General features: G+C 38.1%; 1 protein-coding gene across 1 annotated transcript; it reads left to right on the top strand.

Moving 5' to 3' along the window:
- Window positions 1–1,630: 1,630 nt before the first annotated feature.
- plvapb (plasmalemma vesicle associated protein b) lies at window positions 1,631–9,077 on the top strand. The gene is made up of 9 exons (XM_073476424.1): window positions 1,631–2,087; window positions 2,431–2,607; window positions 3,404–3,497; window positions 3,878–4,079; window positions 4,179–4,398; window positions 6,922–7,071; window positions 7,307–7,432; window positions 7,978–8,082; window positions 8,711–9,077. The coding sequence occupies exons 1-9, from the start codon at window positions 1,884–1,886 to the stop codon at window positions 8,717–8,719; spliced, it is 1,287 nt and encodes a 428-aa protein (XP_073332525.1). The 5' UTR covers window positions 1,631–1,883; the 3' UTR covers window positions 8,720–9,077.
- Window positions 9,078–12,348: the final 3,271 nt, after the last annotated feature.

The following is a 12,348-nucleotide window of genomic DNA, read 5'->3' on the forward strand; positions in this document are numbered from 1 at the left end:
TTGAAGGCTATAGCTACTAATTACTTTTTCAGGTCAATATTTTACATGTAAAACATTTGATTAGCTAAAAAACAAAATATATTATTCATTATTATTGGTTGAAATAGCCAACAGCATGCCTGGATTAACCTGTGAGGGGGCCTCAGGCAAGTTTATTTATACAGCACCATTTAGACACAAGATAATTTAAGTGCTTTACAGGGTTATAGAAATACAATAAAAAATAAGACAAGAACTTTTTAGATTGCCCGTAAAAGATGATAAAAAACAAAAGCAAGCAAATAAATAGTTACAGATTCAAAAGAAGTTATGCATTTAATTATTTAAAAGCCACAGTAGACAGTAATGTTTAAGACCTGATTTAAATGAGCTGAAAGTTTTGTCAGATGCTGTTTTCAGGCCCCTTTGCTCCATCCAGCATTGTATTCCCAAGACCCAGAGACCAACCAGAATGTTTGATTACTACCTGACCCTGTGTGAGCAAAGTAGAAACTAAAATTAAGTCTTAAAAACACACCTTAGATCATATTGTATGTAAGTCATGCAAATTCTTAAGAAAAATTGCAATTAATCAAACCAACTGACAGTGAACCCGGGGCCCTGAGGTAATAAAAGTAGTTAAAATAAGCTTTCTTAACCACCTTCAATATTAAAATCCTGGTTACATGTTAATGCATCATTTATAATTCAATATGTATAATAAGTACTTTTGACACAAAGGAAATTTCATAAAATGACTCATTTTGGAAGGTATCCATTTAATTTGAGACCGCTGCAGCGTCATATTAGCTTCATTTAAAGATTTAAATATATATTTTTGCACAGAATGAGGGCTGTGGATTTTGTCCCTCATCACCTACAGTAGATGTGCATTAAGAACGGAGAATGGCCAGTATGAGCCAGAGGAATGATTATTATGAATTATCAGCAAGCAAAACCTGTTTCAGTGCAGACACAAGAAGTGTGAGCTGATTGTTTTAACAATGGCAAAAAGCTTTTTTAATTTTTTTCCCGTTTTTAAAGGGGCTCTATGTAACAACTTACATTTATTGATCACTTTATTTCATTGGCCTGAAGTGAAAAAGAAGACCTCTCTTCTCTCTCGGTTGCCTATACAAGCCTGTGGATGATTTGTTTAAGATGTTGGACTGTGGATTTCTTTGTGAAAGACTCGGGTTGCAAAGGGACAGAAAAGTTGTCTGTTTCCAGTTTAAAGAAAGACTTGGAAACATGGGAACCGATCCTCTAAATACATGCATGTTAAAACACTAGATTAATTTTAAGTCTAGAACAGGAACTAACATGACATAAATGGATTTTTAAATGAGTGAGAGTAGAACATCTAACAGGTTATCAAACTTCCTGTGGAAATATTATATCAGATGGAAATTATTATTCCAAGCAGAGTACTTTCAATCTACTTTTGTTCTAACCACATGGAAAATTTGTGATTATTTGGGCTGTGGCTCAGCTGGAGGCTGTAACTGTGACAGAGGTCGATGAGGGAGGAGAGGGGAGGGGAGGGAGGGAGGCGAGGCGAGGGCAGGGCCAGGATGGACTGGAAGTGTGCCTCCAGCACCATTTATAAACATGGCCCCTTTGCACACCTAGAGGTCATTGTTTACATCCATCCATACATGCCATTTCTGCCAGTGTATTTCTGCACCCTGACAGTGTGGCAGAGCTGTAGAAGACAGAGAAACAAACACCTCAACGCTGTTTTTTTGTTTTTTGTTGCCATTTATACTTGTTCACCTTAAAGCCTCAACACCTGTTCAGAAGAAACAGGATTGCATCAGACGGGGAAACCTCGTGGATTTTTGCAAAACAATTCCTGTTTAGATCTTCCACAACCAGCTGCCACCATTTCACCTCCGACAGCCATGTACAGCTCCAGCTACTCCCGGGCCAAGTTTGGCCAGGAGGCAAGGGAGCCCCTACACAAGCGCAAAGGGAAGAGCTGCGGCTACTACATGAGGATCATCTTCTTCTTTTCCTCTCTGATCCAGTCTCTGATCATCGTCAGCCTGGTGCTCTTCCTCATCTATGGACAGCCGGAGAAGTCTGCAGAGGAGAAGAGGGTCGAGGTCAGTGATGTATTAACCTTAGTTTTATTTATCAGATATTAAGGACTGCTTGTTTTAAAACATAAAAACACCCAGCTTTAAATAATTATTGGTGTTTTTTCTTTACAAAATGTTCTTTAAATTACCTCAACTTCCATGAAAGTAACAATAACCGAAATACTTTTTATTTGTGGAAAGGACTTCAAGAATAAGATTTTCAATCACCACCAGCCACCACCGTTTCGAACACAACATGTTATAACTAATATTGTTTAAAGAGCATATTACTGTCATCCTTTCATGTAACATGTTCAGATCTGTAAAATACAGTGATGATGATGCTGAGTGATCTTTTGTTCTGAAGGAGCTGGAGCAGGGCTTCAACAGGCTGAGTGAGAACAACATCCAGCTGAGGAAGGAGAAAGGTGAGCTGGGAGCTCAGCTGGGAGCTCGCACAGCTGAGAAAGATGCTCTGGAGAAAGAGATGGCGAAGCTGAAGACCGATGCCAACAACACAGAACATGGGCTGAAGGAAAAATTAGTAAGTAGAAGATTTTATTAAAAGTTTGTAAAGTTTTATTGACAAGCATGTCATTTTTGTTTTAATGCCTTTTAATCATCTTTGAAAGATTCTCTTTACAACAAGAACAAATCAGGGTTTTACAACGTGATTATACACAATGATTACTTCCTCAGGCATTGTTGTAGTTTCCCTCTTGGTCACCAGTGGTGGAGGAAGTATTAAGACCCTTTACTTAAAGGTCCAATTTGTAAGAATTCCCATATCGTTAAATACCGATGCTTTGGGGTGGCGGCTGACCCGACCTACAATCCTAAAGCCTCAGTATTTTCTTTCTCACAAATTAGACCTTTAAGTACTAATATGACTCTGTTAAAATACTTCATTACAAATTAAAGTCTTGTACTGAAAATGTTACTTTAGTAAAGTATGTAAGTGTAACCAGGAAAGTGTACTCAGTATTAAACGTACTCAATGCAGAACAATGCCCCCTGTGACTGTAGACTATCACATATATATCATTAGATTATCATTACTCATGTATTAATGTGTCATTTTTTTTTAGTTAGTCTTCATATGTTTATATGTGAAATCTTCACTTGTAAAGTCACAAGTAACTAAAGCTGTAACTAAAAAACTTTCATGAACTTAGTGTAGTAGTGTAGAAGTGTTAAGTAGTATATAATGAAAATACTCAAGTACAAGTACGTCAAAGTACAGAAGTTCAGTAAATGTACCTTCCACCACTATTGGTCACAATGATCAAAAAACAGAACCTACCAATCATTAATCATCCTGTGTATTTTTTCATTTGCAGGCTAGCTGTAAGAGAATGAGTGCGACAACACTCAGCATGATCGCGCAACGTCCCACCACTCCAATCCAGCCCCCTATCATGCTCACTACCAGCAGTACGTACTCCCAAACCATACTATGTGTGAGATTTAGTTAATTGCTCTAATACTGTTTAAATATTGTGTAAAATGACTGTGTCGAAGCAACCTTTAAAGTTTTATTGTGTTATATTACAATTTGTGTCTTGTATTGTTTAGTCTGTTTTTTGTTGTACATTTTTATCGTTGAGTTTGTGTTTGTGTTATCTTTTGTATATTAGTTGTTGAGTTTTATGTATTTTAATCTAGGGACGGCATCGCAAATTAGCTTTAGCTTTCCATTAGATACCTGTACAACGGACGGTTTTAGAAGTGACTTATTATAAATTGAGTCAGTGTTAATAAAAGGGCCCGTGTAAGTTTTCCTGTCATAAACACTGTTTCGCTGAACCCTCCAGGTGAGATGAAGACTCTGCAGAGCCTCAACGCCCAGCAGAAAGCTATGATAAACCTCATTGAGGCAAACTTCACCCAGACAGTTCAGTACCTGAGCCAGGAGAGAGACATGGCCCTCAAAGACCGAGACACACACCACCAGGACGCCATCACCCTGCGCAGGGAGAACACCATGCTGAAGGAGCAGCTCACCGCCTACACCAGGTACCATCTGTTTGTCCGTCTGCTCCATTCAGCATGTAACTCAAAAAAACATCAAGATCACAACACGTTAATGTATGTTTTTGACATTTTTTTAACCAGGAAGTGCAAAGAGGACTTTGCTCATTCTTTGGACGGGATCAAAACGGTGACCAGAGATTTCCTGAACAGGATCAACAACCTGTTTCCCCACCAGCTGACCTTTCACCTCACCTGTGACAGCCAGCAAGAGCAAATGGAGAAGATACGAAACAGCTGCACGAACCTCTCCAGAGACGTGGAGAACAAGTTCCAGCTGTACTTAGACAAAGTGGGCAACAAGGTGAGTGCATCATTTAGGAGGTTTGGGTGATTCTTTGATTTGATGTAATAATTTAAAATTACAGATGGATGGACTTGCAACTTGTCCAGGGCTTCTCTGTCCACTTGAAATAACCCAGTGTTTGCATGAATAGGAACTAGAATAGACTTATATGCAGTGGTGGATGAAGTATTTAGATCCTTTACAATTAAAATACACTTAAAGTAACAAAAGTGAAAGTATACGTTCTGCAGATGTAATAATCTAGGGGACTGGTACACTGAAAGGATCACAAGATAAATGAAATCAGGAAGGAAAGAAGGAAAAAGTTCTGCCTCACAAATTCTTTTTCAGTTTTCAGACATTCCTCCAAGATTTGCTTTAATTTGTTAAATATTGGATACTTTAACCTCTTCAGGCCTCAAAAAGTTTTCTTTATGAAATCGTCTGATCACTTTAGAGGCAAAATCTCTCAGATAACTGAAATGTCACAAGGTTACCCTGATAGACTTGTTTGTAAGAGATCAGAGAGCTAAAAAGTTTGGGCACCACTGGTTTAATGTGTAACAATACACTGTATTTCATAAGCATATCCTCTGTTTTGTATTTAAACTCTTACTCTCTGAAAAATAACTCAAGCTGTCAAATAAATGTAGTGGAGTAAAAGTATAAAGTAGCAAAAGTCGGTCACTTTCCCATCACCCTCCTTTAAACTCGCTGTAAAGCTGATGGAATATTCCAACGAACAAGTCGGATGGGAAACCGGTTTCTCGAGGGAGGAAGTCTATCCGCTGCATGATTCATGATGAATCTGGCTAAAGAGACAGACGTCCTCTGAGGCGAACTCAGGGTCACAGCAGAGGTGAAGTGTCTGGCTCTGCTGACACAGCAGCACAGTGCAGAGAGGCAAAAACATATCCTCAGCAGGTATCTGCTTTTACCCTTAAAACAATATGTCTCTTAGATACAACGCTCACGGAGGGGTCAAAAATCAACATTTGATTTGGAATGAATCTATCTGTTTTTGCTACTGTCTTTATCAGTTATACAACTCCTTTGTCAGAAGTGAGGTGGTTCTTTCCACGTTTTTCCACCTTTTTTAATCAACTTTTTCATTCAGATAAATTCTAAAACAAATACATTTTCTATGTTTATTATTATGGGGACAAGTAAATAACACAGACCAATGCCTCATACCACAGCATTTAGCCTCAGGTGGTATGCAGTGCGTATCCATAGATGGGCCTTTATATAATCACATATAAAACAGCACAGAATACAAACAATTATATAATAATATTACCATAAAACTTATTGAGAAGTACCTGAACATTCAGGACTGATTTCTCTTTAAAAACTGTTTAAACTTAAGCCACTAAAGATCATTTTGATTATCAGTGAAGCTGCTAATTATTTTGTCAATTTATTGATTCATTATTGGCCACGTTTATCTAGAGAGCTTGGTGACATCTTCAAATGTCATGTTTTGTCTCGTCAACAGTCCAAAACACAAATATATTCCATTTACAATCATATAAAACAGAAATGTTTTTTTTTAACATTTATTTTTAAACTGTTGTTCTACATATTGACACCTCAATGGGTTTTTTGAAGTAAAATAAATGTGGTAAAGATGAAAAACAGCAAATCCTCATACTAGAGGAGCTGGAACCATAGAATATTTAGCATTTTTACTTTTACTTATTGGCTTCCTGTCCAAAGTTTTAATTGCACTCCTGGCCACCTCATTAGGTACACCCATACAATCTAATGCAATCCAGAACAGAACAGAACAGCTCTCCCACTTATTTAACTTATTCTTTCTAACTGTAAAGGTAGAATTTATAGCTGACCTGTTATATTAAATTGCTTTAAATTTTGCTGGTGCACCTTATAAATTGTATATCATCTTGAGAGACGACTTGTGACCAAGAAGTCAGACAATAACTTAAATCTGAATACATTAAACTGTATACAAAAGGTTTCTTTTGCATCCTTGCTCACAATTTTCTTAAATTTCACGTGTAAATCTTACATAACACTGAAATATTTTTACTTCAGAAACCATTTCAATACGTTTTTCATTAACCTTTAAATTTAACTCATCAACAACTGAAGGGCTTTGAGCCCTGGACAACAAGCACACTGACAGTTCTCTTAATGTCGAGTGCTTGAATGAGATGTCAAACCTGACCTTTTTTCATTCTCTGCTTCAGCTCCATATTTGGACATTAACCTATGTGTTGTGTCCCTCAGGGAGACATTCAGTATAGATTTAAATCCTACGTCAGCATGTACAGCATGTAGCCATTGTGACGTGGAGGAAAATGTACATTACCAAGCACTCACATTGATAGACATAAATAGACACATGGTAAACAAAAAACTGGTACAATTATGCAAAAGGAACCATCTGGAAACACAATTGGTTCAGTGTGGTGTGACACATTCTTCAACCATGGTGCAAAATCTCTAAGTGACTAATATTATATTTAAAGGAAAAACATGGCATCAGATCAGAGAGAAATGATTTCCTTCTTGCAGGTGGCCGAGATCCAAGCCCTGTCCAGTCGTCTGGAGGTGCAAAGCGTGCATTTGAACTCTGATCTGCAGCAGTGTCAACGCACTCGCAGTGAGGTGGCTGCCGAGGCCGCAAAGCAGCTCGAGCTCAAGCAGAAGACTCATGATGATCAGGTGGGTTATTTATATCTGTGCATCGATGTATGTGTGTGGGTGGGAAATGGGAACCGAGGGAGAGATCCAGGAAACAAGCCGATCTCCTCTGTCATAAAACTATGACTACCCTTGTAAAATGTGCTATTTATGATACTGTTTTGACAAAACAGGGTGTAAAAAGAACGTTTTTTGTTGTTGTTGTTGTTTTCACATAGTTTTCCATTTTAAAATAACACATGCATATTTTGTTCAGGTGGAGAAATTACTGATTGAGCAGAACCGGCTGAGAGAACAGAAGAAGCTGCAGGAGGACAGTTTAGCTCTGAGAGAGAAAGAGATTCAGCTCCTCCAGCGAACGATCCCCCAGTCCAACTTTAAGGTAAAAGAAACACAGACAAACAGCCATTTGCTCTGTACAGACACACAAAAGGAAATTATGGAAGACAGTTCCCACAAATGGTTTCAAACCCTCACTGACCCGGGACAGATCTTTGATTTTTGTGCTTATGTTACACATCAATTTGGGCTGCTCCAGGTTTTCCATGTCCGTCGGGGGATTCAAACTGGAAACTGAAAATTCTTCTTGTTTAACCTTTAGGTCACTGCTGCTCTCTAAATGTATTGTATTTGGCTTTCTGAGTGTATTCACAAGAGTACCATCCACACCCGTACTTTTAAATATGATTGAGTCCACTGTTTATATGGACAGCAGTACAGAGGTAAGGTGGTGTGTGTGGACTCAGCAGAAGAGAGGGCAGCAGGAAGGATGGACAGGCGAGATAACGAAGAAAAAACATTTCTAAGGAGTCATAAGTTCACAAAACGTCCCATTTCAAACTCCTCAGTTATTAGTGTACAGTGTACATGTCCATGGTATCTGTTTGTAATGTTATATAACACTAAAATAAAAATGTGTTTTTCCAGCCTGGTGTTCCTAAAGTTGGCGGCCTACAGGCCCCACAGCAGGGCGGACAGACTGCACCTCGGTGGCCCTCTATTGGAGCACCTGTCATCAGCAAAACTCCAACGGTAAAAAGAATTAAAACTTTAATGATAATAGTGTCATATTTTGTGTAGCCATTGTAGCAGCTCTGTGAGGCACATTAGTACTTTGTGCTAAATATTAAAGGGGCTTTATGTGACAATCTGTAGTAATCTACATGTATTATTCACTTTTTTATTAGCCATATGTGAGCGGGTTGTAACGTGATGTGAAAAATGAGACCTTCCCCTTCTCTCTTGGTTGCCTACACAAGCCTGTGGAAGATTTGTTTAACGCTGCTGGACTGTGGATTTCTCTGTGAAGGACTCGAGTCAGATTATCCGCGACAGTCCAAAGGATGTGACTGTTTGCACATTCTCGAGTGCCTCGTCTCAGTGCCTCACAGAGAGCAGCAGTAGCTAACATTACTGTAGAAATAGAGTCTGCTAAAATAAACTAACGACCGGCTTCCAGCACAACACAGAATTCCACAGAGACATCGCCATAGAGCCAATATGATGCCAACATGGCTATCTTTGTCTCTTCTTCACATATTTTATTTTGTAAACTGTATCAACATTAATTCCAGTATTCAGATATTAAGACACCCATCTCATTGCTGTCTTTGACATTTGATTCTAATCATTATGTCAATCATATGTTTTTGTCTTCCAGGTGAGATGAAATGGACGAGCAGAGTAATGACTGTTGGCACCAGTGATGATCAACATTTTGCCGTTAAAGAAGTTTCTGTAAGGACCTGTACATATTCCTGAAACCACATCAATCAACACAACCTGTAAATAATCTGCGTCCATATTAATAACATATTTACTGTTGTTGGTCTGTGCATGCTTTGTTTACTTCTACTTGTAATAGAAGATTCATGTGTTTTACTTTGAGCATTTACTGTGAAAAGCCTGCGTATGATCCACCCAGGTAAATGTAAAAATTTCTATGACACTGGTGTAAATATTTCTATTGTGTGTCACTCACTGTGATTTGTGTTTTTTCTTTACTGTGAAATTAAAATTGAATTAACCAAAAACTGACTCGCTCTCTAACTGCATTATCCTCTTTAGTGTCTGGCATCAAAAATACAACAAAGAGTCAAACAGGACTTTGGGCAGCAGCTGCTCGCTCATCTGCTAGAACACAGAATAGTCTTAAAATAGCAACATTTATGTTTCCTCGTGATTCACACGTCTGAATTTCTACAGCAGCCCGGATGTCAATACATTTAACAACCGAGTCATAAACATATCATCACGTCTGCAGTCAATACACACTGCATGTCAGAAATATAAAGGAAGACATTCTGCATGAATTAGATGCAAGGTTGAAGTTTTTATGGTAAAAGTTCAGACTGTAAATCTATTATTGGCTTTTTTATGGTGCATTTTACAAGTACAGTATAGTAGATGTTATAAGAACTAAGCGTCACTACTTCCTCTTCCTTTCCTAAGCACAAGGCGATGAGCACATAGAGAGCTGGGAACAGAACTTTTTTATGATTATTACGAATTCAGTTTGGCTCAGAAGAAGAGACTGAAATACAAGACAAAAAACTGAAGTACTATTTAATATCTAAGAGGTCCTATAACTTGTCATGCTCCAGATGTCAGTTCATAGTCTGAAATGCTTTTAGACTGCCTCATTAACATGACTTATATGAAAACTCTATACTTTATGAACCAAAAGAAGATAATATGAAAAAAAATGTAAGTCGTGTTATAATGTTACATGAATATATCTGTCATCTTGACTTTTCCAACATTTAGATAAATTAGTTTTTACTATTATTATAATTAGTCATATTTTATTCATTTCTTCTTTATAGAACATCTGTATAGATACAAATGTCTTCCTGATTATTTTTTTACCCACAAGTTGAAATTACAGACCAAATGCCTTTCTTACATCACATCGCCATGAGCTTATGTTTTCACCTGTGTCCGCCTGTTTGTTGGTTGGTTTGTCAGCAGAATTACACAAAAACTACTGGAAGGATTTCCATGAAACTTAGGTGGAGGATGAGTCTCAGCCCAAAATAGACCCCATTTACTTTTGGTGTGGATCTAGATAAAGGGAAGGATCCAGGATTTTCTTCTCACATTCTTTCAGGAAGCCCTGGGAAAAAAAGGGAAGTCATCTTGAAACCCAACCCTCTTTGGAGCCTTGTTGTCTCGCCATTATCATGGAAAAGTGACTCAAAGTTTAAACGAGTCACCAGAGTTGAGACTTTACTGGCCTAAATGCACATTTTGATAGCTTGAAAGGTTTACGAGCAATCGCAGTTTATGCTTTGCGAAATTTTCGGTCTTCAGATTTTATAATGGGTGTGTATTGCAGAAGCTAGAGTGGATGACTCTAGAACTTTTCTCTGAATGTGGATCAGATTAAGGTACCACAATTTTTACCCCGCACATGTAATTTATATATCAGCTTTGTAGGACATTTTGTGCTGGTCGCAGACAAATGATTATGGAAGCAAACAGACTTACACTTTTGACTGAAGGGGCTTTCAAGCAACAAGAGCGCCACCAACTCCGCCATACGGTCCAATGTCGATTTGAGCAAAAACTTCTGGGGGAAAGCGGACCAGACCCAGTGCCACGAGGGGTCTTAAATTAAAAAAAACAATAAAATTCAATAAAAAAGAGGAATGTCTTATTCAACCAGTACAGGAAGACACTGGCACTGATTTTGAGTCAATGGGTCAGATGGCTATTAATGTTTTTCAATTTTTTATGTAGAAATAACATTATTTTATTAAAACTATTTTACACTCACATTTATTTTGAGTCAATGGGTCACATGACCTGGAGGCTATGAAAAAAATGACATCTTTTCATGAAAAATATTAAGCTATTGAAAAAAAGAAAGAAAAATATACATTATATTAAGCTTACTTTTTTAATGTATCATTCAAAATACTTATCATTATCGAGCTGCAGTCTGTGCAGTGGCGAAAGCACCCGCATGATCTCCCATTTTAAATTTGAGTCTAAGGAGTCTGGAGGAAAGTACACAGTGCTAGTTTTCTAACTAGCTGTCATAACCTCATCACTCCCAATCTACATCAATCTACTGCAACTTCTCCTGTCGCTCAGGATTTTAATTTTTGCCAATCAGAGTTCGGGAGCTATTTTCCTATGAAATGAAGTGAGCTCACACACATAATCATTGACACGCACACGACCACACAACCACACGACCACACACACACACACACACACACACACACACACACACACACACACACACACACACACACACACACACACACGCATTAGCCACATGCAAAATTTCTTGAGAGCTCCATAAATGTAATTCTAGTCTATTAAGTAGAACTCTGTGTCGATGCATAAGGTTGTTTTTCATCTTCCTCAGTTTCTCACAGTGTTTTTGATTCATGTCTTACTCAATTGTGGACCTGAATTTTACTATTTTTTTATTTATTTAAATATTTCATTTCTCACACTGTAACAAAGAAATGATTACTCTGGATTTTGTGTATTGATATGTTAAAAATACCAGAAAACAAAATATAACTTTTTGAATTGTTGAAGAACAGAAGGTTTTCAGGAAGACTGCAGCAATTAATTTGCAACAGTTAAATCTGGCGAGCTTGCACCGGATGTGGACAAATCACAGTCATTCAGACATAACAAATATTTGAGATTCCTTCCACATTGCATAATATAACCAATGAAGATGGATTCCCAGGCTTACTGCTCTGATGGATGTGAGTGTTACAGGTGAGTAAGTCTGCCTCCTGTCCTCAGGAAATCCTTTGTTTAACATCAAGTGTTTTCGATCCCATGTATAGACCTGAGCACACCCACACACCTCCTGACTTCAAGTCAAATGTGTACAGGGTGGAAGTGAGTGTACAAGTCGTGGCTACGTCAGCCATCTCAGGACAGCCATTAATCAAAAGCACAGGAAACTGTCAGACGACTAAAAGTACCGCTCATTAGTCAGCTGTGAACCAAATCATGGCACAAAATGGCTTCATGGATTGCTATTTCAGTCCGCCTGTTCACCACTTTGGTGCAGACTGAAATATCTCAACAACTATTAAATAGATGGCCATATAATCCTGTACAGACATTCATGTTCTCCAGAGGATGAAACCTACAGACTTTGGTGTTCGTCCATCTTTTCCTCTCATGCCACCATGAGTTTGACATTTGTGATTTGTAGGGAAAGGTTCTGACCACTAATGTAGTGCCAACAATAATCCGTACAACTCAATTTTCATTACTGACTCATGAACACTCTTCCACTGTATTTAATATAATGTTAAT

Source organism: Pagrus major, chromosome 11 (assembly GCF_040436345.1).
Source record: "Pagrus major chromosome 11, Pma_NU_1.0".
NCBI classification, from domain to species: domain Eukaryota; kingdom Metazoa; phylum Chordata; class Actinopteri; order Spariformes; family Sparidae; genus Pagrus; species Pagrus major.

What these genes read in the sequence shown, in the direction of transcription:
- plvapb (XM_073476424.1), top strand. Translation starts at nt 1,884, where the DNA reads ATGTACAGCTCCAGCTACTCCCGGGCCAAGTTTGGCCAGGAGGCAAGG. An exon ending in CAGCTCACCGCCTACACCAG is followed by an intron (nt 4,080 to 4,178) that starts GTACCATCTGTT and finishes TTTTTTAACCAG; the next exon opens with GAAGTGCAAAGAGGACTTTG. An exon ending in AGAAGACTCATGATGATCAG is followed by an intron (nt 7,072 to 7,306) that starts GTGGGTTATTTA and finishes TATTTTGTTCAG; the next exon opens with GTGGAGAAATTACTGATTGA.